This window comes from Salmo salar, chromosome ssa15 (genome assembly GCF_905237065.1).
Source record: "Salmo salar chromosome ssa15, Ssal_v3.1, whole genome shotgun sequence".
Taxonomy (NCBI): domain Eukaryota; kingdom Metazoa; phylum Chordata; class Actinopteri; order Salmoniformes; family Salmonidae; genus Salmo; species Salmo salar.
Window position 1 is genome coordinate 57,526,371 of NC_059456.1, and position 23,652 is coordinate 57,550,022.

Here is a 23,652-nt window from a genome sequence, read left to right on the forward strand (position 1 = left end):
AGTGTGCTGAAATTCCAGTAGGCCGGAATCGAACCCATGCTGCAGCGGTATATTATGTGCACCTAGTCTTTCCCCTAAAGTACATTCATTTAGCAGCAGTGCCCTGCTGCTGCTAAATCGTTGCAGACAAAATAATCATAATAAATAAAACTTGTATAATTTTTATTTATTTATATATTTATGCAATAGTGCGAGACTTTGGCAATTAAGCCCTTTTTCTAGTTACACAGAGTCAAATGAACTCATGGATACCATTTTTATGTCTCTGTGTGCAGTTTGAAGAAAGTTTCTAAATAGCGTTGGCGCAATTACTAACTAGCATTAGCACAATTAAACCCTTTTTCTACTTACACAGAGTCAAATTAACTCATTGATATAATTTTAACTAGCATTAGCACAATGATTAAAGGTCTACACATTCCCATCGACTTCCAGTCATTGTGCTAATGCTAGTTAGCAGTGTCTCGCAAAACTACCTTCAACTTCCTTCAAACTGCAAACAGAGACATACATAATGTTACCCATTAGTTAATCTGACTGGGTAAGTCGAAAAATGGCTTAATTGGCAAAATCTTGCACTAAACCATTTAAGATCAGTGACAAGTTTTAACATACAGTACCAGTGAAAAGTTTGGACACACCTACTCATTCAAGGGTTTTTCTTTATTTTTACTATTTTCTACATTGTAGAATAATAGTGGACATCAAAACTATGAAAAAAAAAACATGGAATCATGTAAACTGTAAAAATCATGTAAAAAAAGAAACGTCCTCTCACTGTCAACTGTGTTTACTTTCAGCAAACTTAACGTGTAAATATTTGTATGAACATAACAATATTCAACAACTGAGACATAAACTGAACAAGTTCCACAGACATGTGACTAACAGAACTGGAATAATGTGTCCCTGAACAAAGGGAGGGGGTTAAAATCAAAAGTAACAGTCATTATCTGGTGTGGCCACCAGCTGCATTAAATGCTGCAGTGCATCTTTTCCTCATGGACTGCACCAGATTTGACAATTCTTGCTGTGAGATGTTACCCCACTCTTCCACCAAGGCACCTGCAAGTTCCTGGACATTTCTGGTGGGAATGACCCTAGCCCTCACCCTCCAATCCAACAGGTCCCAGACGTGCTCAATGGGATTGAGATCCGGGCTCTTCGCTGGCCATGGCAGAACACTGACATTCCTGTCTTGCAGGAAATCACGCACAGAACGAACAGTATGGCTGGTGGCATTGTCATGCTGGAGGGTCATGTCAGGATGAGCTTGCAGGATGGGTACCACATGAGGGAGGAGGATGTCTTCCCTGTAACGCACAGCGTTGAGATTGCCTGCAATGACAACAAGCTCAGTCCGATGATGCTGTGACACACCGCCCCAGACCATGACGGACCCTGAAATTTCATCAGAAATTTCAGCCTAAATAAATGCTACACAGAGTTCAAGTAACATATACATCTCAACATCAACTGTTCAGAGGAGACTGTGTGAATCAGGCCTTCATGGTCGAATTGCTGCAAAGAAACCACTACTAAAGGACAACAATAATAAGAAGAGACTTGCTTGGGCAAAGAAACACGAGCAATAGACATTAGACCAGTCGAAATCTGTCCTTTGGTCTGATGAGTCCAACTGCCTAGTCTTTTTGAGACGCGGAGTAGGTGAACGGATGATCTCCGCATGTGTGCTTCCCCCCGTGAAGCTTTGAGGAGAAGGTGTGATGGTGTTAGGGTGCTTTACATTCCTTAAGCAGGTTGAGAGAATGCCAAGAGTGTGCAAAGCTGTCATCAAGGCAAAGGGTGGCCATTTGAAGAATCTCAAATTTAAAATATATTTAGATTTGTTTAACACATTTTTGGTTACTACATGATACCATATGTGTTATTTCATAGTTTTGATGTCTTCACTATTATTCTACATAATAAAAATAAATAAAAACCCTTGAATGAGTGGGTGTGTTCAAACTTTTTACTGGTACTGTTTATTTGTAGAAAAACAGAATGAGCATTGGCGGAAAATGAGAGCCAGGAGCACACAACCAACACTTGCTCCTCATCTCCCTACAAGGCAGGTGGTCTCATCTGTTGCAGTATTTTTCTGATGTTGTCAACATAATTACGTTTTCATGCATTTTGGAGTAGATTGTCCTATTAAAAAGTCACCAGAAGTGACCTTCATACAGTCGTTCTACCAAAAAAATATTACCTTTGCCACCGCTTCTGAAAAAAAATGCTTGGGGAAACACTGGCACCAGAGGAGGTGGCTTAGACCGCTAGACCACCTTAGGCCATTCATTTCAGCCCCAGTATACCTCCCATATGTTTACACAGGACTTTATTACTGTACATGATAGGGAAGGTAAGTAAACAAAGCACTACAGCAGCACACACACACACGCACAAACACACTGCTGGGCTATTTTGTTGGCGTTGTAGAAACAGACACAGTGGGTCAATTCCCTGGTCTGTCACTCTACAATTTGGTGGCTTGTGCGTGCATGTAATTGTAGGATTTACTGTATGTTGTGGTTTTATGGTTGTCAAAGGTTGGGACATAAATGTTTCATCTCATCCAGGAAATCTGTTTTCTCTCTGCTTGTGAATCTTTTATAACCCCCAGTGAAAGTTCAAAGGAGATAAAGCTCTGAAAAAACTTTTACCATGTGTCTGTCATAAAAGCATAGTCTAAATCTTGAATCTTCAATATCCATTTTTGTTGGTGTGCTTTTTATAGAAAATACAGTGGAGCACAGTATGGAGCTCAGTCACAATTTTAGGATGGTTTATAGTTTTTCAGTGTTAGATATTGAGTAAGGACATACAGTAAACATTGATCAACTTTCATTTTGCGATTCATTACTGTCTACTGAACAGGTTGGGCACAGTGTCCCATGAGGTGCAATTAGACACACAAACATCTGTTTCAGTTCAAAAACACTACCAGGACACCTGTACACACACACACACACACATATAACGGAGTTCCCAGGGTTTCTCTGAAATCAACTTCTGTGTTTGTGTATTTCATAAACAATCAAGCATGAAATTACTTTTCCTCTTTAAGCCTGAGAAGCTACTGTCTGTCTCTGACTATCCCTTCCAATTGCTGCTAGGTCAAATCTCCCTGCTGTGATACTGTGTGTGTGTGTGTGTGTGTGTTAGCCGGAACTATAGGAGTCAATTTAGCTGTGGTTTCCTAATGTGTGTTTTGTACATTGTGCTGTAATGTGTGTGTGAACAGTATATGTGTGTTTGTGTTTCAGTGTGGTGTCAGGACAGAGGAAGGAGCTGGGAGACTTCACTGTCATCCATGCTTTGACCGGATGGATTCCTGAACTCATCCCTCTACAGTAGGGTCATCATTCACTTATCTCTTCTCTTCTCATCTATTCTTCCTGTTCTCTTTCTGTTCATTGAAGTAGGGTTCTCCTCGTCTTGTAGCTTTAGTTTTTCACATCCACACTTTATTAGATCTTTGTTTTATACAATAGAATATTCTCTGTTGATGTTGTTAAAACCAAGCAGTCCATTTTGACCTATAAGGCCTGGTACCTGCAGTCGAAAGTGGATGCAGTGAGGGACTGCAGTGCAGGGGCTTGCCTTCTCTTGAATAAACTGTGTTCGGGGAAGCAGGAGGGTGTTGTTCTCTCCACCTCAGCAGGTTAGCTGTTGTTAGTGGACCCCCTGGGAAACCTATCAGCCAACACAGTCAGGGTGCTGAGGCACACACACCCACCAGGCTAGTGTTAGTGTGTCTGTTCTACAGGGGTCAAGGGGCTGTGGGAGGTCCCATTGTAATTTTCTCCATGTTAAACCTGGATGGGGGTGGGAACACACCGGTGCCGGCCGGTGCCATTTAAGATAAAGGAGGACACATTTAGTTTTTTCTATTACAGCATATTGGATGACTGTCATTCATATTCAATTCCCACAGCTTAATGTAACATCGATAGGTTTAGGCTACTACATGATGCTCTAATTTTCCCTATACCCATAATGAGGTTGTTACAACCTAGCCTACAAATGAACGTTTATAATGTAGGTGCACAGGTCAGGAGACGAATTGGATTAATCAAGGTGACAGACTGCGACACATTCAATACCGCCTTGCACACTCTTGCCTGCATCTCGCTGATCTTGGGTGTAATCATTAGTCCAAACAGTTCCAAAACATTGTGTTTTGCAACTTTAACAAGTTTCTCTCGGACAAATTCAGGTAGGTCCATCCCTGTTTCATTCCGTTTGCTTCAGTTTAAAAAAAGTTTTCTAACAGAATCGGAGGAATGAATATACCCCTGATCACCTGCACACACAGTTCACTTACATAGCAGCCACGTACAGAATCATCACTTTGCTCGTTGTATAATTCCATTTTGCATTCAAGCCCTCTCCTCTCACCTTTTTCCTTCGCTTGTGGACTTCAGAACACAACAGCTGTCTGTGACCAAGTTTAAAAACCACTCCAAGCTAAATACAATTAACACATTTTTGTCACCATATTAGCTAACGTGTTAGTTAACCCACAATCCAATCCATGTGTACAATCACACAGTATAGTGTACAGTCGTGGCCAAAAGTTTTGAGAATGACACAAATATTAATTTTCACAAAGTCTGCTGCCTCAGTTTGTATGATGGCAATTTGCATATACTCCAGAATGTTATGAAGAGTGATCAGATTAATTGCAAAGTCCCTCTTTGCCATCATATCAGTGATTCTCTCGTTAACACAGGTGTGAGTGTTGACGAGGACACGGCTGGATATCAATCACTCTGTCATGCTGATTGAGTTCAAATAACAGGGTGGTGCTTGGAATCATTGTTCTTCCTCTGTCAACCATGGTTACCTGGAAGGAAACACGTGCCATCATCATTGCTTTGCACAAAAAGGGCTTCACAGGCAAGGATATTGCTGCCAGTAAGATTGCACCAAAGTCAACCATTTATCGGATCATCAAGAATTTCAAGAAGAGCAGTTCAATTGTTGTGAAGAAGGCTTCAGGGCACCCAAGAAAGTCCAGCAAGCGCCAGGACCGTCTCCTAAATGTAATTCAGATGCGGGATTGGGGCACCACCAGTACAGAGCTTGCTCAGGAATGGCAGCAGGCAGGTGTGAGTGCATCTGCACGCACAGTGAGGCGAAGACTTTTGGAGGATGGCCTGGTGTCAAGAAGGGCAGCAAAGAAGCCACTTCACTCCAGGAAAAACATCAGGGACAGACTGATATTCTGCAAAAGGTACAGGGATTGGACTGCTGAGGACTGGGGTAAAGTCTTTTTCTCTGATGAATCCCGTTTCCGATTGTTTGGGGCATCCGGAAAAAAGCTTGTCCGGAGAAGACAAGGTGAGCGCTACCATCAGTCCTGTGTCATGCCGACAGTAAAGCATCCTGAGACCATTCATGTGTGGGGTAGCTTCTCAGCCAAGGGAGTGGGCTCACTCACAATTTTTCCTAAGAGCACAGCCATGAATAAAGAATGGTACCAACACATCCTCCGAGAGCAACTTCTCCCAACCATCCAGGAACAGTTTGGTGATGAACAATGCCTTTTCCAGCACGATGGAGCACCTTGCCTTAAGGCAAAAGTGATAACTAAGTGGCTCGGGGAACAAAACATCGATATTTTGGGTCCGTCGTCAGAAAACTCCCCAGACCTTAATCCCATTGAGAACTTGTGGTCAATCCTCAAGAGGCGGGTGGACAAACAAAAACCCACAAATTCTGACAAACTCCAAGCATTGATTATGCAAGAATGGGCTGCCATCAGTCAGGATGTGGCCCAGAAGTTAATTGACAGCATGCCAGGGCGAATTGTAGAGGTCTTGAAAAAGAAGGGTCAAGACTGCAAATATTGACTCTTTGCATCAACTTCATGTAATTGTCAATAAAAGCCTTTGACACTTATGAAATGCTTGTAATTATACTTCAGTATTCCATAGTAACATCTGTCAAAAATATCTAAAGACACTGAAACAGCAGACTTTGTGAAAATGAAGATGTGTGTCATTCTCAAAACTTTTGGCCACGACTGTATAGCTAGCAGTTACACTGGCGGGCCCCGGTGGCAACACATTAATGAATCCGAAAGCTTATCTTGACATGGAAGAAATGCCGTGTTGGATAGCCTTAGCCTGCTAGCTATCATAAATAGCATTCCTCTCTGTTTGAGTCAGGTTGTTGAGTAGGCTAAATTACCTGCATTAGCTAAGGAATTGAAAGGTAAACCGAGAAGAAAAAAATACAATGAAATATAGCTTGCAATCTTTCTTTCTCTCTGCTGCTTCTCAATCATTTTTTAAGAAATGAATTGTTCAAAACTGTTCAACTATTGTATCTCTCTCTTTGAGTCAACTACTCAGCACACTTTATTCACTGCAGTGGTAGCTAGTTATAGATTATGTTTTCAGTGCTTGATTCATTCTCTGATACTTTGATTAGATGGACAAGATGTTAGTTCATACTGCAAAAGCTCTGATAAGTTGGAGGATGTCCTCTGGAAGTTGTCATAATTATTGTTTAAGTCAGTGGAAGGAGGTGAGAACCATCAGCCTCCTAGGTTTTGTATTGAATTAAAACAATTTTTATTTATAAAGCCCTTTTTACATCATTCGATGTCACAAAGTGCTATACAGAAACCCAGCTTAAAACCCCAAACAGCAAGAAATGCAGATGAAGAAGCACGGTAGCTAGGAAAAACTCCAGGAACCTAGGAAGAATCCAGGCTTTTGAGGGGTGGCCAGTACTCTTCTGACTGTGCCGGGTGGAGATTATAAGAGTACATGGCCATTAAGGCCAGATTGTTCTTTAAGATGTTCAAACGTTCATAGATAACCAGCAGGGTTTAATAATAATCACAGTGGTTGTATGGGGTGCAACTGGTCAGTACCTTAGGAGTATATGTCAGTTGGCTTTTCATAACCAAGCATTCAGAGGTCGAGACAGCATGTGCGGTAGAAAGAGAGTCGAAAACAGCAGGTCTGGGACAAGGTAACACATCCGGTGAACAAGTCAGGGTTCCATAGCCATAGGCAGAACAGTTGAAACTGGAGCAACAAACGACCAGGTGGACAGTGGAAAGCCAGGAATCATCAGGCCAGGTAGTCCTGAGGCATGGTCCTAGGGCTCAGGTCCTCCGGGAGGAGGGAGAGAGAGAGAATTAGAGGGAGCATACTTAAATTTGCACAGGACACCGGAGAATTACACCAGATATAACAGACTGATCCTAGCCCCCCGGCACATAGACTGTTGCATCATAGATACTGGAGGCTGAGACGGGGGGGTCGGGGGACACTGTGGCCTCGTCCGACAATACTCCGGGACAGTGCCAACCAGGCAGGATATAACCCCACCCACTTTGCCAAAGCACAGCCCCCATACCACTAGAGGGATATCAACAGACCACCAACTTACTAACCTGAGACAAGGCTGAGTGTAGCCCACAAAGATCTCCTCCACTGCATGAGGGGGCGCACAACCGGACAGGAAGATCACGTCAGTGACTCAACCCACTCAAGTGACAGCATGGAAGAGCAATAGTAAACCAGTGACTCAGCCCCCGTTGTAGGGTCAGAGGCAGATAATCTCAGTGGAGAGACTGGAGCCCGTCAGGCAGAGACAGCATCGGTGGTTCATCCGTTCCAGTGCATTGCCGTTCACCTTCGCACCCCCTGGTTCAGACTGCTTTCAATCATATTACCTACTGAAGAGATAAGTCTTCAGTAAAGACTTAAAGGTCGAGACCGAGTCTGCGTCACTCATATGGATAGGAAGACCATTCCATAAAAATGTAGCTCTATAGGAGAAACCAGTGCCTCCAGCTGTTTGCTTAGAATTTCTAGCGACGACAAGGAGGCCAGTGTCTTGTGACTGAAGCGTATGTGTAGGTATGTACTGCAGGACCAACTTGGAGAGATAGGTAGGAGCAAGCCCATGTAATGCTTTGTAGGTTAGCAGTAAAACCTTGAAATCAGCCCTATCCTTAACAGGAGGCTAGCACATGAGTAATATGATCAGAAAATAAAATTGATGACCTACTATGAAGATTATCCTACCAACAGGAAATTAAAAACTGTAACATCTTATGTTTCACCGAGACGTGGCTGACCGAAGATCGGACAATATAGAGCTAGCGGGATTTTCCATGCACAGGCAGAACAGAGACGCTACCACTGGTAAGACGAGGGGTGGGGATGTGTGTCTTTTTGTAAATAACAGCTGGTGCACGATGTCTAATATAAAGGTAGTCTCGAGGTATTGCTCGCCGTAGGTAGAGTACCTTATGATAAGCTGTAGACCACACTATCTACAAAGAGAGTTCTCATCTGTATTATTTGTAGCCGTCTATTTGGCACCACAAAGCGAAGCTGGCACTAAGACCGCTCTCAACCAACTCTATAAGGCCATAAGCAAAGAAGAAAATGCTCACCCAGCTCCTGGTGGCCGGGGACTTTAATGCAGGCAAACTTGAATAAATTTTACCAAATTTTTACCAGCATGTCACATGTGCAAGCAGGGGGAAAAAATCCTACACCACCTTTACTCCACACGCAGAGATGCATACAAAGCTCTCCCCCGCCCTCCATTTGTCAAATCTGACTATAATTCTGTCCTCCTGATTCCTGCTTACAAGCAAAAACTAAAGCAGGAAGTACCAGTGACTCGCTCAATACGGAAGTGGTCAGATGACGCAGATGCGACACTACAGGACTGTTTTGCTAGCACAGACTGGAATATGTTCCGGGATTCATCCAATGACATTGAGGAATACACCACCTCAGTCATCGGCTTCATCAATAAGTGCATTGATGACGTCGCCCCCACAGTGACTGTACGTACATATCCCAACCAGAAGCCATGGATTACAGGCAACATCCACATCGAGCTAAAGGTTAGAGCTGCCGCATTCAAGGAGCGGAAGACTAATCCGGATGCTTATAAGAAATCCCGCTACGCCCTCAGACGAACCATCAACAAGCAAATCGTCAATACAGGATTAAGATTGAATCCTACTACACTGGCTCTGACGCTCGGCGGATGTGGCAGGGCTTGAAAACTATTTCGGACTACAAAGGGAAACCCGGACACAAGCTGCCCAGTGACATGAGCCTACCAGACGAGCTAAATGTCTTTTATGCTCGCTTCGAGGTAAGCAACACTGAAGCATGCACGAGAGGACCAGCTGTTCTGGATGACTGTGTAATAACGCTCTCGGTAGCTGATGTGAACAAAACCTTTAAACAGGTCAACATTAACAAAGCTGCTGGGCCAGACGGATTACCAGGACATGTACTCAAAGCATGCCCGGACCAACTGTCAAGTGTCTTCGCTGACATTTTCAACCTCTCCCTGACCGAGTCTGTAATACCTACATGTTTCAAGCAGACCACCATAGTCCCTGTGCCCAAGGAAGCGAAGGTAGCCAGCCTAAATGATTACCACCCCGTGGCACTCGCGTCAGTATCCATTAAGTGCTTTGACAGGCTGGTCATGGCTCACATCAACAGCATCCTCCCGGACTCCCTAGACCCACTCCAATTCGCATACCACCCCAACAGATCCACAGATGACGCAATCTCAATCGCACTCCACGCTGCCCTTTCTCACCTGGACAAAATGGAACACCTATGTGAGAATGCAGTTCATTAACTACAGCTCAGCGTTCAACACCATAGTGCCCACGAAGCTCATCACTAAGCTAAGGACCCTGGGAATAAACACCTCCCTCTGCAACTGGATCCTGGACTTCCTGACGGGCCGCCCCCAGGTGGTAGAGTAGGCAACCACACATCTGCCATGCTGATCTTTAACACTGGGGCCCCTCAGGGGTGTGTACTTAGTCCCCTCCTGTATTCCCTGCGTGGCCAAACACGACTCCAACACCATCATTTAAGTTTGCTGACGACACAACAGTGGTAGGCCTGTTCATCGACAACGATGAGGTGGCCTATAGGGAGGAGGTCAGAGAACTGGCAGTGTGGTGCCAGGACAACAACCTCTCCCTCAATGTGAGCAAGACTAAGGAGCTGATTATGGACTACAGGAAAAGGCGGGCCGAACAGGCACCCATTAACATTGACGTTGCTGTAGTGGAGCGGGTCGAGACTTTCAAGTTCCTTGGTGTCCACATCACCAACGAACTATCATGGTCCAAACATACCAAGACAGTCGTGAAGAGGGCACGACAAAACCTTTTCCCTCTCAGGAGACTGAAAAGATTCGGCATGGGTACCCAGATCCTCAAAAGGTTCTACAGCTGCACCATCGAGAGCATCCTGACCGGTTGCATCACCACCTGGTATGGTAACTGCTCGGCATCTGACCGTAAGGCACTGCAGAGAGTAGTGGGGCCAAGCTTCCTGCCATCCAGGACCTATATCATTTTTGGTGTCAGAGGAAAGCCCATAAAATTGTCAAACTCCAGTCATCCAAGTTATAGACTGTTTTCTCTGCTACCGCACGGCAAGCCTAGGACCAATAGGCTCCCCAACAGTTTCTACCCCCAAGCCATAAGACTGCTAAAGAATTCCTAAAATCGCCACCGGACAATTTACATTGACCCCCCCCTTTTGTACACTGCTGCTACTGTTCTGTTTGTTACCTGTGCATAGTCACTTCGCCCCCCACCTACATGTAAAGATTACCTCAATTAGCCTTTACCCCCTCACACTGACTCGGTACTGGTGCCCCCTGTATATAGCCTCGTTATTGTTATTCTTATTGTGTTACTTTTTATTATAACTTTTTATTTTAGTCTACTTGGTAAATATGTTCTTCTTGAACTGCACTGTTGATTAAGTGCTTGTAAGTAAGCGTTTCATGGTGAAGTCTACACCTGTTGTATTCAGCGCATGTGACAAATAAAGTTGGATTTGATCACATTATGGGGTTCTAGTAAAGATTCTATCAGCCGTGTTTAGCACTAACTGAAGTTTATTTTGTCCTTTATCCGGGTAGCCGGAGAGTAGAGCATTGGAGTAGTCTAATCTAGAAGTGACAAAGTCATGGATTAGCTTTTCTGTATCATTTTTGGACAAAAGGGTTCTGATTTTTTCAATGTTACAAAGATGGAAAAATCCTGTCCTTGAAATATTCTTGATATGTTCGTCAAAGAGATCAAGGCCCAGAGTAACGCCAAGGTCCTTCAGTTTTATTTGAGACGACTGTTCAACCATCAAGATTAATTATCAGATCTCTTTGTTTCTTGGAACCTAAAACTAGCATCTCTGTTTAGTCAGAGTTTAAAAGTAAAACATTTGCTGTCATCCACTTCCTTATGTCTGAAACACAGGCTTCCAGGGTAGGCAATTTTGGGTCATCATCATGTTTCATCGCAATATACAGCTGTGTCGTCCGCATAGCAGTGAAAGTTGACATTGTGTTTCTGAATGACATCACCAAGCTGTAGAATGAAAACAATACTGTTCCTAAAATTGAACCTTGAAGAACACCGAAACATACACTTGATTTGTCAGAGGACAAACCATCCACAGAGATGAACTGATATCTTTCAGACAGATAAGATCAAAACCAGGCAAGAACTTGTCAGTGTTGACCAATAGGGTTTCCAATCTCTCCAAAAGAATGTGGTGATTGATGGTGTCAAAAGCAGCAGTTAAGGTCTCGGGGCATGAGGACAGATACAGAACCTTGGTCTGACGCCTTGAAAAGGTAATTTACCACCTTCACATGTGCAGTGTCCGTGCTATGATGGGGTATAAAACCAGACTGGTTTCATATACATTATTTATCTTCAGGAAGGCCGTGAGTTGCTGCGCAACAACTTTTTTCAAAAATGTTTAGAAGAATGGGATATTCGATATACAGTACCAGTTAAAAGTTTGGACACACCTACTCATTCGTGTTTTTCTTTTACTGTTTTCTACATTGTAGAATAATAGTGAAGACATCAAAACTATGAAATATCATATGGAATCATGTAGTAACCAAATAAGTGTTAAACAAATCAAAATATATTTGAAATTCTTCAAAGTAGCCACCCTTTGCCTTGATGACAGCTTTGCACACTCTTCGCTTTCTCTCAAACAACTTCATGAAGTAGTCACCTGGAATGCATTTCAATTAACAGGTGTGCAGGTGTGCCTGTTAATTTGTGGAATTTCTTTCCTTAATGTGTTTGAGCCAATAAGTTGTGTTGTGACTAGGTAGGGGCGGAATATAGAAGATAGCCCTATTTGGTAAAAGACCAAGTCCATATTATGGCAAGAGCAGCTCAAATCAGCAAAGAGAAATGACAGTCCATCATTACTTTAAGACATGAAAGTCAGTCAATGTGGAACATTTCATGAACTTTGAAGTTTCTTCAAGTGCCTTTGCAAAAACTATCAAGCGCTATGATGAAACTGGCTAACAGTCTCATGAGGACCGTCACAGGAAAGGAAGAGTTACCTCTGCTGCAGAGGACAAGTTCATGAGAGTTACCAGCCTCTGAAATTGCAGCCCAAATAAATGCTTCACAGAGTTCAAGTAACAGACACATCAACTGTTCAGAGAAGAATATGTGAATTAGGCCTTCATGGACGAATTGCTGCAAAGAAACCACTACTAAAGGACACCAATAAGAAGAGAAGACTCGCTTGAGTCAAGAAACACGAGCAATGGACATTAGACCAGTGTAAATCTGTCCTTTGGTTTGATGAGTCCAAATTTGAGATTTTTGGTTCCAACCGCCATGTCTTTGTGAGATGCAGAGTAGGTGAACGGATGATCTCCACGTGTAGTTCCCACTGTGAAGCATGGAGGTGTGATGGTGCTGGGGTGCTTTGCTTTGCATTCTGCAGCGAAACGCCTTCCCATCTGGTTTGCACTATCCGTTGTTTTTCAACAGTACAATGACCGAACACACCTTCAGGCTGTGTAAGGGCTATTTGACCAAGTAGTGACCAAGAGTGATGGAGTGCTGAATCAGATGACCAGGCCTCCACAATCACCCGACCTCAACCCAATTGAGATGGTTTGGGATGAGTTGGACCGCAGAGTGAAGGAAAAGCAGCCAACAAGTGCTCAGCATATGTGGGAACTCCATCAAGACTGTTGGAAAAGCATTCCAGGTTGAGAGAATGCCAAGACTGTGCAAAGTTGTCATCAAGGCAAAAGGTGGCTACTTTGAAGAATATAAAATGCAACACATTTGGATTTGTTTAACACCTTTTTGGTTACTACATGATTCAATATTTGTTATTTCATAGTTTTGATGTCTTCACTATTATTCTGCAATGTAGAAAATAGTGCAATTAATGAAAAACCCTTGAATGAGTATGTGTGTACAAACTTTTGACTGGTACTGTAGGCCAATAGTTTATAAAAAATATTTTCAGGGTCAAGGTTTGGCTTTTTCGATAGGCTTTATTACTGCCACTTTTAGTGAGTTTGGTACATATCCAGAGGATAGGGAGCCATTTATTATTCTCAACATTGGAGGGCCAAGCACAGGAAGTTGCTCTTTCAGTAGTTGGAATAGGGTCCAGAATGCAGCTTGAAGGTTTAGAGGCCATGACTATTTTCATGAATGTGTCAAAAACTTTGAGTGTCTCCATTTATCCTAGAGCTTTGGAGAAATACGCAGATTCAAAGAGGAGTCTCTATTTTGCTTTCTGGTGATCGTGATCTTTTCGTTGAAGGAGTTCATGAATTCATCACTGCTGAAGTGAAAGCCATCCTCTCTTGGGGAATGCTGCTTTTTAGTTAGCTTTGCGGCAGTATCAAGAATACATTTAGGATTGTTCTTATTCCCCTCAATTAGGTTGGAAAAATAGGATGATCAAACAGCAGTGTGGGCTCTTTGATATTGCACAGTACTGTCTTTCCAAGCTAGTCAGAAGGGTAAGTTTGGTGAAGCGCCGTTCCGTTCCAGTTTTCTGAAATCTTGCTGTATACCAGGGAGCTAATTTCTTGTGTTTTTTTTTGTTTTAGGGGTGTGACTGCATCTAGGGTATTATGCAAGGTTACATTTAGATCCTCAGTTAGATGTTTAACCGATTTTTGTACTCTGACGGTGGTGGGAGTCTGGAAGGGCATCTAGGAATCTTTGGGTTGTCCAAGAATTTATAGCACGGCTTTTGATGATCGTTGGTTGGGGTCTGAGCAGAATATTAGTTGGCGGTCCGATAGTCCAGGATTATGAGGAAAAACATTTACATCCATAATATTTATTCCACGGGACAAAACTAGATCCAGGGTATGACTGTGGCAATGAGTAGGTCCGAAGACGTGTTGGACAAAACCGACTGAGTCTGTGATGGCTCCGAAGTGGGTCTATAAGACTTTTCCATTTGAATATTATATGCCATGACTATAAAGTCCGATTGGAACTCAGTGAGGAACGCTGTGTACGGCCCAGGAGGCCTGTAAACAGTAGCTATAAAAAGTGATTCAGTAGGCTGCATAGATTTCATGACTAGAAGCTCAAAAGACAAAAATGCAGTAATTTATTTTTGGGTAAATTGAAATTTGCTGTCGTAAATGTTAGCAACACCTCCGGCGTTTCCGGGATGCGCAGGAATATAATCTAGTGTAACCAGGAGGAGAAGTCTCATTTAACACAGTAAATTCATCAGGTTTGAGCCAGTCAGGCCAATCACATCACGTTTCTGATTATTGATTTGTTTCTTGACTATGACTGCCTTGGAAGTGAGGGATCTAACATTAAGTAGCCCTTTTTTGAGATGTGAGATATCACAATCTTTTTCAATAATGACAGGAATGGAGGATGTTTTTATTCCAGTGAGATTGCTAAAGCGAACACTGCCATGTTTAGATTTGCCCAACCTAGATCAAGGCACAGACACGGTCTTAATGGGGATAACTGAGCTGACTACATTCTACTATGCTAGTGGCAGACTCTACTAAGCTGGCAGGCTGGCCAACAGCCTGCTGCCTGGCCTGCGCCCTATCTCATTGTGGAGTTAGAGCCCTGTCTATGTTGATAGATAAGATGAGAGCACCCCTCCAGCTAGGTTTGGAGTCCGTCACTCCTCAACAGGCCAGGTTTGGTCCTGTGGGTGAGTCCCAGAAAGAGGGCCAATTATCTACAAAATATATTTTGGGAGGGGCAGAAAACTGTTTTCAACCAGCGATTGAGTTGAGACTCTACTGTAGAGCTCATCACTGCCCCTAACTGGGATGGGGCCAGAGACAATTACTCAATGCCGAAACATCATTTCCGTCAATGTACCCAGAGGAGGATGGAAAATAGCTATCCTCCGGCTACACCATGGTGCTACCCTAGAGGGTGTTTTTGAGACATTCTTTGAAAAGTCTGTTTTAATCAAATCAAAGTTTATTTGTCATGTGCACCGAATACAACAGGTGTAGACCTTACAGTGAAATGTTTACTTACAGGCTCTAACCAACAGTGCAAAAAAGTTATTAGGTGAACAATAGGTAAGTAAAGAAATAAAAACAACTGTGAAAAAAAACAGTAGTGAGCCTATATACAGTAGTGAGGCTATAACAGTAGCAAGGCTATATATAGGCACCGGTTAGTCGGGCGGATTGAGGTAGTATGTACATGTAGATATGGTTAAAGTGACTATGCATATATGATGAACAGAGAGTAGCAGTAGCGTAAAAGAGGGGTTGGTGGGTGGCGGGACACAATGCAGATTGCCCGGTTAGCCAATGTGCGGGGGCACTGGTTGGTCGGGCCAATTGAGGTAGTATGTACATGAATCTATAGTTAAAGTGACTATACATGTATGATAAACAAAGAGCAGCAGCAGTGTAAAAGATGGGTTTGGGGGGGGCACACAATGCGCATAGTCCAGATAGCCATTTGATTACCTGTTCAGGAGTCTTATGGCTTGGGGGTAAAAACTGTTGAGAAACCTTTTTGTCCTAGACTTGGTACTCTGGTACCGCTTGCCATGCGGTAGTAGAGAGAACAGTCTATGACTGGGGTGGCTGGGGTCCTTTACAATTTTTAGGGCCTTCCTCGGAACTGCCTGGTGTAGAGGTCCTGGATGGCAGGCAGCTTAGCCCCAGTGATGTACTGGGCCGTACGCATTACCCTCTGTAGTGCATTGCGGTGGGAGGCCGAGCAATTGCCGTACCAGACAGGATGCTCTTGATGTTGCAGCTGTAAAACCTTTTGAGGATCTCAGGACCCATGCCAAATCTTTTTATTTTCCTGAGGGGGAATAGGCTTTGTCGTGCCCTCTTCACGACTGTCTTGGTGTGTTTGGACCATTCTAGTTTGTTGTTGATGTGGACACCAAGGAACTTGAAGCTCTCAACCTGCTCCACTATAGCCCCATCGATGAGAATGGGGCCGTGCTCGGTCCTCCTTTTCCTGTAGTCCACAATCAACTCCTTAGTCTTGGTTACGTTGAGGGATAGGTTGTTATTCTGGCAACACCCGGCCAGGTCTCTTACCTCCGTCCTGTAGGCTGTCTCATTGTTGTCGGTGATCAGGCCTACCACTGTTGTGTCGTCTGCACACTAAATGATGGTGCTGGAGTCATGCCTGGCCATGAAGTCGTGGGTGAACAGGGAGTACAGGAGGGGACTGAGCACGCACCCCTAAGGGGCTCCAGTGTTGAGGATCAGCGTGGCAGATGTGTTGCTACCTACACTCACCACCTGTGGGCGGCCCGTCAGGAAGTCCAGGATCCAGTTGCAGAGGGAGGTGTTTAGTCTCAGGATCCTTAGCTTAGTGATGAGCTTTGAGGGTACTATGGTGTTGAACGCTGAGCTGTAGTCAGAGAATAGCATTCTCACATAGTTGTTACTTTTGTCCAGGTGGGAAAGGGCAGTGTCGAGTGCAGTAGAGATTGTATCATCTGTGGATCTGTTTGGGCGGTATGCAAATTGGAGTGGGTCTAGGGTTTCTGGGATAATGGTGTTGATGTGAGCCATGACCAGCCTTTCAAAGCACTTCATGGCTACGGACGTGAGTGCTACAGGTCTGTAGTCATTTAGGCAGGTTGCCTTTATGTTCTTTATGCACGCCTCAGTGTTGCTTGCCTCGAAGTGAGCATGGAAGTGATTTAGCTCATGTAGTAGGCTCGTGTCACTGGGCAGCTCGTGGCTGTGCTTCCCTTTTGTAGTCTGTAATAGTTTGCAAGCCCTGCCACATAAGACGAGCGTCGGAGCTGGTGTAGTACGATTCAATCTTAGCCCTGTATTGACGCTTTTGTCTGTTTGATGGTTCGTCGGAGGGCATAGCAGGATTTCTTATAAGCTTCCGGGTTAGTCCTGCACCTTGAAATCGGCAGCTCTACCCTTTAGCTCAGTGGGAATGTTGCCTGTAATCCATGGCTTCTGGTTGGGGTATGTACGTACAGTCACTGTGGGGACGACGTCCTCGGTGCACTTATTGATAAAGGCAGAGACTGATGTGGTGTACTCCTCAATGCCATCGGAAGAATCCCGGAACATGTTCCAGTCTGTGATAGCAAAACAGTCCTGTAGTTTAGCATCTGCTTCACCTGACCACTTTTTTATAGACCGAGTCACTGGTGCTTCCTGCTTTCATTTTGCTTGTAAGCAGGAATCGGGAGGATAGAATTGTGGTCGGATTTACCAAATGGAGGGTGAGGGAGAGCTTTGTACACATCTCTGTGTGTGGAGTAAAGGTGATCAAGAATTTTTTTCCCAGTGGTTGTTGCACATTTAACATGTTGATAGAAATTAGGTGGAACTGATTTAAGTTTCCCTGCATTAAAGTCTCTGGCCAATAGGAGCGCTGCCTCTGGGTGAGCGGTTTCCTGTTTGCTTATTTCCTCATACAGCTGACTGAGTGTGGTCTTAGTGCCAGCATCCGTCTGTGGTGGTAAATAAACAGCCACGAAAAGATTAGCTATAGTATAAAACTCTAGGCAAATAGTGTGGTCTGCATTTTATCACAAGATACTCTAGATTTTGCTCGCCTGAAGTAGAGACTTCCTCAGATTTCGTGCACCAGCTGTTGTTTACAAAATGCACAGACCGCCCCCCGCTAGCTGAATATCCATGTCATCATTCAGCCACGATTCGGTGAAACATAAGATATTACAGTTTTTGATGTCCCATTGGTAGGATATTCGTGATCGTACCTCGTCTAATATATTGTCCAATGATTGCACGTTGGCGAGTAATATTGATGGTAACAGCAGCTTTCCCACTTGCCTTCTGCGGATCCTTACGAGGACCGCTCTGTGTCCTCTGTACCTGCGTCTCTACCTCTTGCAAATAACTGGGATGTTGGCCTTGTCGGGTGTTCAGAGTATGTCCTGTTGAAGAAGAAATCTTTGTCTAATCCGAGGTGAGTGATCGCTGTCCTAACATCCAGAAAGTATTTTTTGCCGTAAAATAATCAGTTATTTGGTTAATAAAAAAAACACTATTTGTATTTTTCTGAAATTCACTGAGTCGGATGATACACACACACACACACACACACACACACACACACACACACACACACACACACACACACACACACACACTGCCAGCAGCTAACATTACTATTTTTATTCCAGCCACAACTTCACAGGGACTCCAGAGCAGGCAGCTGTCAATGAGTCATCTTAAGAATAAGCATAATGACAACCCTCTACAAGCATTTCGCTACACCCGCAATAACATCTGCTAAACACGTGTGTGTGTGTGTGTGTGTGTGTGTGTGTGTGTGTAACAAATACAATTTGATTTGATCATTCAGTTAATCTAATTAAAAAGGCTTGTGTTTGAATCACTGGCAGGAAATCTTTCAATAAAGCCTGAAATGAATGAATATGGAACATGCCCAGAGCTAAATGAACGCCACTCATAACAACACTCGTCTGTTTTGACATATATTATGTATCATGGTGGCCAATCGACAGGACTGAAATTAGATACCAGACACAAATAACTTTTTTTTTTTTGAGCACCGGACCTGAAGTCACCAACCTTCTTTTTTTCCTTTTTTTCCCAGCACTAACACATCTGATTCTATTAATCTAACACTTGGTTAGTTTTTAGTAAGTTATATAACCATTACATATCCAGTCATGTGGGATCATTGATAAACAACTGGGTAAATAGTTTTACAGTGTGATGTGTCCAATCTCTCAGGTCCCGGTACCTGGGCAAGGTTTGGGACTTCCTGAAGGACACCGTTCCCAAATTCCAGTATGTGGAGGAGAGCTCGGAGGAGAAGCCCCTGACCAGGGAAACCTCCGGAGTGAGGGAGTCCAGACACAACGAGTGCAAGGGCGAGTCTCCCACAGCAACCAGAACCCTGGAGAAAAGCAAAGGTGCTGCTCTGTCTGTCTCTCTCTCCTCTGTCTGTCTGTCCCACTAAACCTGACACAGATAGCAATTTACACACGCACTGATTAAACTGCTTTAATTAAGAGAGTCAATTAAATAATTTATTAGATTAGGATCACTTGTGTTTGTGTGTGTGGGTTGTTTTATCTAATCGAGTATTTGAGTTAATCAACTGATCAACAGATTAAGTGAACTGTCTGTGAGAGAAAGTATACCACTGCCTTTTCCGTCTTCTTACTCACTCCTGTATTTGTTTTCCTAATGACTGTTATGTTGGTGTCAGATTCAGCCAAGAAGAAAGGGAAAGATGTGGATAAAGACAGAAAGTCATCTCAGCCCAATGCTGTCCAGCCCAACACTACCAATCAGCCCACTACAGACAGTAAGTGACACACAGGTCCAATTTTTGTATATATTTTTTCTGCTTATCACATCCTTCTTTCGATGCCAAACCCACCACTGGTGTGCATGGCCAAAGAGCTATATTTTCATGTCATCCAACAAATGTAAACACCTGGAGTTTGCTTAACGGCATTTGCACTTGGATTGAAACTGGTGCTGTGGTCAGATGACATGAAAATAGAAACAGTGGTGAGTTTGGCGTAGAAAGAAGGATGTGAAACAGTAAAGAACTCCATACCTACTTTAAAATATGGTGGTGAATATTTGATGTTATGGGTCTATTTTGTTTCCACTGTTCCTGGGGCCCTTGTTAAGGTCATCGGCATTATGAACTTTACCCAGTACCAGGACATTTTTGCCACAAACCTGGTTTGCCAACGTGGCCGCAACTGGATCTTCCAGCAAGACGATAGACAATGACAGTAACACACATTTAAAATAAAATGATATACAAACAATACAACAACAAAAAATTATACAAACAATACAACAACAAAAAATGTGTGTTAGTGTGCTTGTTTGTGTACCCTCACAGTTGTTGAGTTGTTGTTGAATCTGTTTTTTAAAGGTAATTTTGTTGTTTGCTTGAGTAATTGGAGATGGGATTTCCATGCGATCATGGCTCTGTATAGAATTGTGTGTCGCTGTGAATTTGTTTTGGACTTGGGGACAGTAAAAAGACTCCTGGTATGTCTTGTGGGGTATGTATGGGTGTCTGAGTTGAATGTTTTTTGATTATGCAGACAATCTGGAATTTTCTTAACAGCAATATTGTGTGTATTTAAAGTACTGCTGTACTGAATGATTTTGTTTAAACTGTTTTGCCTGCACGGGTTCTCTTTTAGCTCATGCCCCCTCCCTCTTTCTCTGTCTGTCTTGGGATGCATTCGTAAATTGCCTCCAGTGTGTCAGAGTGCGCTCTGGGCCGTTCATAAATTGAGTGTTGTCCATTCGTAAATTCTGATCGTTTCGCTCTTGTAGCGTTCAAAGCGCACACTGGACGCTCTGGCTGAGGAGTAGGGTTGATCCGAGCGTTCTGACCTCACAAGCATTTCGCTACACCCGCAATAACATCTGCTAAACACGTGTATGTGTCCAATAAAATTGTATTTGTCAACGGCAGTCAAGCGTCAAACTAACTGGCTAAAGTTGGCTAGCTTGCTAGCTACTTCCAGACACAAATGAGAGAACGCCTCACTCTGACCATTTTACTCGCCCTAGAAGAGCTAGTTAGGCTGTTTTCATATTATCTAGTGTTAGTGACAAATTCTTTTGCCAACCTTTACTGTCACCTGTCATTTTCAATGGGTGTTGCGCGTTCGTAAATTCATCAGCTATTCTGCGTTGTGGCACGCTCAAATAAGTGCTCTGTAGATAGCCAAAATGAATTTATGAATGCACCCTTATTTTCCCATCCGTTCTCGCGCACACACACACTTTTTCAAACTCCCTCTTTAAGAAATGTTTCTCTCTCCCTTTCCCTCTCTCTCAATGATAATTAACATGTGGGAGATTAACATGCAGTGATTTGGCACCAATCCCTAAATCTTTTGTGCCTGAGGTACACACACCACACACACTAAACATTGTATTTATATCATAGATACATTTGCCTTGCATTTTCATTTAGATTCGGTTGTATTGTTAACCTTGCATAGATTCAGCACGACTCATTCCTTCTCCATTCAATTCTCTATGAATGCAGCTTCTATATCATTCCCTCACAGATCCAGTGATTACTCATATAGATTTTCCATGTCTCCTGGCCTATACGCTCATCATGTGATGCATAGTGAGATTGTCAGTGGAAGGGTCAAATGGTGCCTCAGATAGCAAGGCATCTCCTTTCTCTGCACCACACAATGACTTCTGTCTCCAAGACCTCCGATGGGAGTTAACGCCCCATAATCTCTGTGAAAGTGACTTTGAATTCAAGAATCTCTGTCAAGCTTCTCAATATCTTTTTACTTATTTAAACTTTTTTTTACATTTTTATTTAATTTTCTTCTCTGTGACACCTAGAAACAAGTGATTCTCCGGAGCATTCCTCTTATTCTCTCCTCTCATTATAGGATCCGTGTCCTCAGCTGACCCATGAAATGTGAAATGTCATGAAGCTAATTGTACATGCCATTTCACAATTTCTCTCTCTCTCTCTGTACACAGTATATCTCTCTCTCTCGCAAGCTCCCTCTCACACTCTCTGTCTCTCACTCCCACTTTCCCCCCTCCCATTGTTGGTGTCATGCCCCTCTACTGGACCTGTAAATGAAAAGCATGTCCCCTGAGCACTCTCTGTGTGTGTGTGTGTGTGTGTGTGTGTGTGTGTGTGTCCTGCCCTGGTCAGGTATTTCACCCCCTCCTGCTCCAGAGATGGTGGTGTGTGCCAGCTACCAGCCACTACACCTCCTGGAGAAGAAGACCTCTGTACTGGGACAGATGGTACGGTCCAACATTCTTCATATAAATACCATAAGCACTACCAACTATCCAGCTGTGGTGATAAGTATATTTCTCGTTGTAAATTAGCCTAGGTCAGTTTAAATATTCTACATTTTAAAGCAAATCCAGGCACTGACTACATCTGAAACATGCTTAAAATGTGCACTGAAACGGATTACTTTCCATGTAGCTTACAACCCGTAATAGCCTATATGAATGTACCAAGGCCTCAGAACCAGCGGGGGGACCGGGGAGATGAAACGTGCCAATGGAGTCTTCAGTTCTGGGGCATGTTCTGCCCAATATGGATCATTAGACTTGCCACTCGTCTTCCATAATTTATACACCATTATAATTCCAAGATTCATCCCTGGTTTCCTAACAATATATACTGTAGAACTTCCCCCTAAACCACAGACCCATCCTCAATTCTGACGTTAGCCATTAGGACCATGAAGAAGATCTGACCCTGTATCAGTGCTAAACAGTTAGTCTTTCTGTCTCCTGTGGTGTTCCAGGCGGATTCGTCGGAGCGGCTGAGGCACTACGGTCTGTCTCGGCTCTACAGCCACCCAGTCCTGGTGACCCGTACCCGCGCCTGCCCTCTGGTGGCGCCCCCCAAACCACCCGCCGTGCCCCGCTGGAAACTCATCCGACCCCGCAAGGAGACCACAATTACAGACGAGCCCCGGGGTGAGAGAGAGAGAGGGAGGGGTGAACGTTGGTTAGGATGGAGGATAAGGGGTGACGCAGGGGAGGGGGGAGGAAGTGCAGTGCAACGGTGGGGTGAGGGGGTGAGATGGGGCTGAGGGTGGACATGTAGGGAGAGGAGGAAAGGATGTTGAGGGAAGAAGGAGATTTAGTTAAGAGGTTGTGGGGGGCCTTTGACATCAGTACACTGTGACAAAAACAATTTAAATCTTAGAAAACTATAAACTGTAGTAGAAAAATAAAAAGTTGTACATCATAACCCGTGTTGTTTCTCTGCACAGAGCCTGCGGTGGTGAAACCAGAGCAGTTCATCGAGATATCCAGCCCCTTCCTCAACTACAGGCTGTTGACCATGCCTGCTGAGATGTATGTACTGTACCATACACAGTGGATTTAATCTGAAGGGACAAATTGAGGCAGTCAGTGGAGTCTAACCAGACCAGTGTGTATGTGTGCGTGCAGTATACCCCATAGAGTGAGAGCATCTTTGCTAGGCTCTTTAGCAATGTGGGCGGAAGAAGTCTAGTCCATGCCTCAGACACAGACAGTTGCTGGATATAGTTATCTGTATGTCTCAGATACAGTGCCTTTTAAAAAATATTCACACCCCTTGACTTTTTCCACATGTTGTTGTGTTACAGCTTGAGATTGTGTTTCACTGGCCTGCACACAATACCCCATAATGTCAAAGTGGAATTATGTTTTTAGACATTTTTACAAATTAATTAAAAATGAAAAGCTGAAATGTCTTGAGTCAATAAGTATTCAACCTCTTTGTTATGGCAAGCCTAAATAAGTTCAGGAGTAAAAATGTGCTTAATAAGTCATATAATAAGTTCC

General features: G+C 43.6%; 1 protein-coding gene across 2 annotated transcripts in view; it reads left to right on the forward strand.

Moving 5' to 3' along the window:
- Window positions 1–23,652, forward strand: part of adgb (androglobin) — a 116,991-nt gene that overhangs the window by 18,287 nt on the left and 75,052 nt on the right. For both annotated transcript variants that reach the window (XM_045695892.1, XM_045695893.1), the window contains 6 exons: window positions 3,270–3,356; window positions 19,060–19,241; window positions 19,541–19,639; window positions 22,007–22,101; window positions 22,620–22,794; window positions 23,094–23,178. In XM_045695892.1, the coding sequence (XP_045551848.1) occupies window positions 3,270–3,356; window positions 19,060–19,241; window positions 19,541–19,639; window positions 22,007–22,101; window positions 22,620–22,794; window positions 23,094–23,178 (723 nt within the window). The remainder of the gene's footprint in view (window positions 1–3,269; window positions 3,357–19,059; window positions 19,242–19,540; window positions 19,640–22,006; window positions 22,102–22,619; window positions 22,795–23,093; window positions 23,179–23,652) is intronic.